Source organism: Otolemur garnettii, unplaced genomic scaffold (assembly GCF_000181295.1).
Source record: "Otolemur garnettii isolate 467f Iridium unplaced genomic scaffold, OtoGar3 scaffold00020, whole genome shotgun sequence".
In the NCBI taxonomy this organism is placed as follows: Eukaryota; Metazoa; Chordata; class Mammalia; order Primates; family Galagidae; genus Otolemur; species Otolemur garnettii.
In genome coordinates, this window is record NW_003852415.1 from 514,454 (window position 1) to 517,714 (window position 3,261).

At 40.3% G+C, this 3,261-nt stretch overlaps 1 protein-coding gene across 1 annotated transcript in view; it reads left to right on the plus strand.

Annotated features, from left to right (window-relative positions):
- ZNF410 (zinc finger protein 410) overlaps nucleotides 1-3,261 on the plus strand; it is a 54,589-nt gene that overhangs the window by 20,111 nt on the left and 31,217 nt on the right. Inside the window, 2 exon segments of the mRNA XM_023511486.1 lie at nucleotides 690-910; nucleotides 1,382-1,563. Of these exon segments, the coding sequence (XP_023367254.1) occupies nucleotides 690-910; nucleotides 1,382-1,563 (403 nt within the window).

Consider the following 3,261-nt stretch of genomic DNA (forward strand, 5'->3'; position numbering starts at 1 on the left):
TTTTAGCTGGCCAGGGTCGGGTTCTAACCTGCCACCCTTCATATATGGGGCTGGCGCCCTACTGACTGAGCCACAGGCACCACCCTTTACCTCCCTTTTTTAATTTTATAAAAATGTTAGAAATTTGAAAAATCATCTGAGTTTTTGCATTCTTAAATTTTGTATAACTAAAAGGAGTGGTAATGGGAAATTGAAAGGTGGTTGTTATTCTCCAGGATAGGAAATTGTCAGATTGATTTCTGAAGATTGAAATATAAGAGTAGCCATTTATGGAAGAAATCTAATATACCATTGCGCCTTAGAATAGTTTATTACCCAGAAATTTGTCATCTGTGTAAGCATCCCACTCTGATAATAGAATTGAAGGGAATTGGATTAAATCAAATCAAATAGAATAGTGTATATCTGCTTCCCTACCAATCTGTATAATAGGTTGGGAAGATAGGTTTAACCTGCAAGATAGGTTTAATTTTGCTTTTTGATATTTCTGATAAAAAACCATTTTAGATTTTGCTCATCTTTGTCAAAGAGGTTTAGTCTTGTGAAGCAAAGCATGATAGCTTTTGGTAGTTCTCTGGAGTAATGGGGTGGGATGTAGAGTATTCTCCTTTCTGATAGACAGATACAAAGAGCTGGAGAAAACAAAGATAGATTTGTGATTAATGATCAGTAGGGATAAAATGCCAGAGCTTTACTCTCTAAATGTAAGTGTTCAAGCAGGATTTTTCTCTGTGTTATAAATATGTGACTTTGTTACAGGAGAAAATGTCCACCTTGGTTCTGGTGATGGGCAACCCAAAGATTCTGGGCCCCTTCCTCAAGGGGAGAAAAAGCTCAAGTGTACAGTTGAAGGCTGTGACCGGACATTTGTGTGGCCAGCTCACTTTAAGTACCACCTCAAAACTCATCGGTGAGCAAGTCTGAATTCTCATACTTGGATATATTGATGCTTCCAGAGGAACCTGGCTCCCCAGTTGACAAAGGAAAGTAGGGTCTCCAGCTAACTTCTGTTTGAAATGTCTTTTACACTTTAATACTAATTGAAAGATTTCCACTGTCTCATTTATCTCATTCTTGATAAATATTTAGTAAGACATTTAGCATCTAAATGTCTTAAAGCAAGAGTTCTAAAATCTCATTATAAACATAGTTTCTTTGAGAACTTATAAAAATAACATATAAACCAGGGCCTATATCTTAAACCTGTGAAGTCAGTTTGGTGTTGAGAGGGCATTTGTAATTTTAACAAACTCTTCAGGTGATTATGGTATACCCAGGTTTGAGATTTACTCTGTCAATAGGAGCTGTCAATAGGAGCTGTCACTTACCATCTCAAGCAAAGAGTGTTTTTTCAGGTATTTTGCTTATATGACTTTTGCAGAAATGACCGCTCCTTCATCTGCCCTGCAGAAGGTTGTGGGAAAAGCTTCTATGTGCTACAGAGACTGAAGGTGCATATGAGGACCCACAATGGGGAGAAGCCCTTTATGTGCCCTGAGTCTAACTGTGGTAAGCAGTTCACTACAGCTGGAAACCTGAAGAACCACTTACGAGTTCACACAGGTGTGTGCCACACCAATGTTCCTCAGCAGTCTGCTTGGCTCAGTGCTTGTTTGCCTACCATTAGGAGAGGCTCAAGTGGGAATAGATGTGACAGTATAGGGTTGTTGCTAGAACTCTGAAGATGGGACTTTTTTTAAATGCATCATGACACTTATAATAAGATTTATTTTATTAATTAAATTTCACATTGTCTCATCTCATTCTTGACAAATATTTACAAATCTTTTTTTTTTTTAAGACAGTCTTACTTTATCACCCTCAGTAGAGTGCTGTTGTGTCACAGCTCATAGCAACCTCCAACTCCTGGGCTTAGGCAATTCTCTTGCCTCACAGCCTCCCAAGTAGCTGGGCCTACAGGCGTCCACCACAACACCTGGCTGTTTGTTTGTTGCAGTTTGGCTGGGGCCAGGTTTGAACCCGCCACGCTCAGTAAATGGGGCCAGCACCCTACTTACTGAGCCACAGGCACCGCCCAAATACTTATAAATCTCAATAAATAAAGTGAACTTTTAACTGTGTGTGAAGAATGACAGTGTGGCTGCCTCTAGGAATTTAACATGTAGGAAGAAATAAAAGAGCATCTCAGATAATGGTGATACGAGGAAATATGGAAATAATCAGTTTGTTTTTAAATATATCTGAACATTGCAGAATTAAATTTTGAGCAATAACGTTTATTGAGTCACATAAACCATGCAGAGTCTGTTGTAGGCACTAAATAGACTAAAGTGGGAAAAATACAAAAGATAAGATATAATCCCATATTTGAGGAGTATGCTTTATTGTTAGAGGCTTACAACATGAAAATCAGTGGGGAGGTGACTTGTTCTGGGTCATATAGCATGTTAATACTAAAAGAGCAAAATAAAGATCCTTGACCCTTAGTCCAGGAGTGTGTGAAATTCCAAGCTACTTGGTTCAGCATGTGCTAGTGTCTTGCCAAAGATAAATTACTGAACTGAAACCACTATCTTGGAATATGTAACTATTCTTCTCCATTCTTTCTTGCCACTCTCTTTTTTTGCTTATTCTTGCATTGGTAAAATGACAACAGGTATAGTTAAAGGACATTTAAAAAGTGAAGCTTGACCTAAAGTCACATTTGTTCTAGGCATGAACCTATGATTTTCTCTAGATTGACATAACCTCTGCATATGATTTGGAGCAGAACAGCTCTATTCTCAGCTGTTAAGAGTAAACTATAGAGCCTGGCCTGGTGGCTCACACCTGTAATCCTACCATTCTGGGAGGTGGAGGCAGGTAGATTGCTTGAGCTCAGGAGTTCAAGACCAGCCTGAGAAAGAGTGAGACTCCTGTCTCTAAAAATAGGTAGGAGTTGTGGGCATCTGTAATTCTAGCTACTGGGGAGGCTGAGGCAAGAGGATCTCTGGAACCCAAGAGTTTGGGGTTGCTATAAGCTATGATGATGCCATGGCACTCTACGCAGGGTGACAGAACAAGACTTTGTCTCAAGAATGAAAACAAAGGCTCAGCGCCTATGGCTCAAGTGCTTAAGGCGCCAGCCACATATACCTAAGGTGGCAGGTTTGAATCCAGCCCGGGCCCACCAAAAACAACAATGATGGCTGCAACCAAAAAAATAGCCAGGCGTTGTGGTGTGCGCCTGTGGTCCCAGCTACTTGGGAGGCTGAGGCAGGAGACTCACTTGAGCCCAGGAGTTGGAGGTTGCTGTGAGCT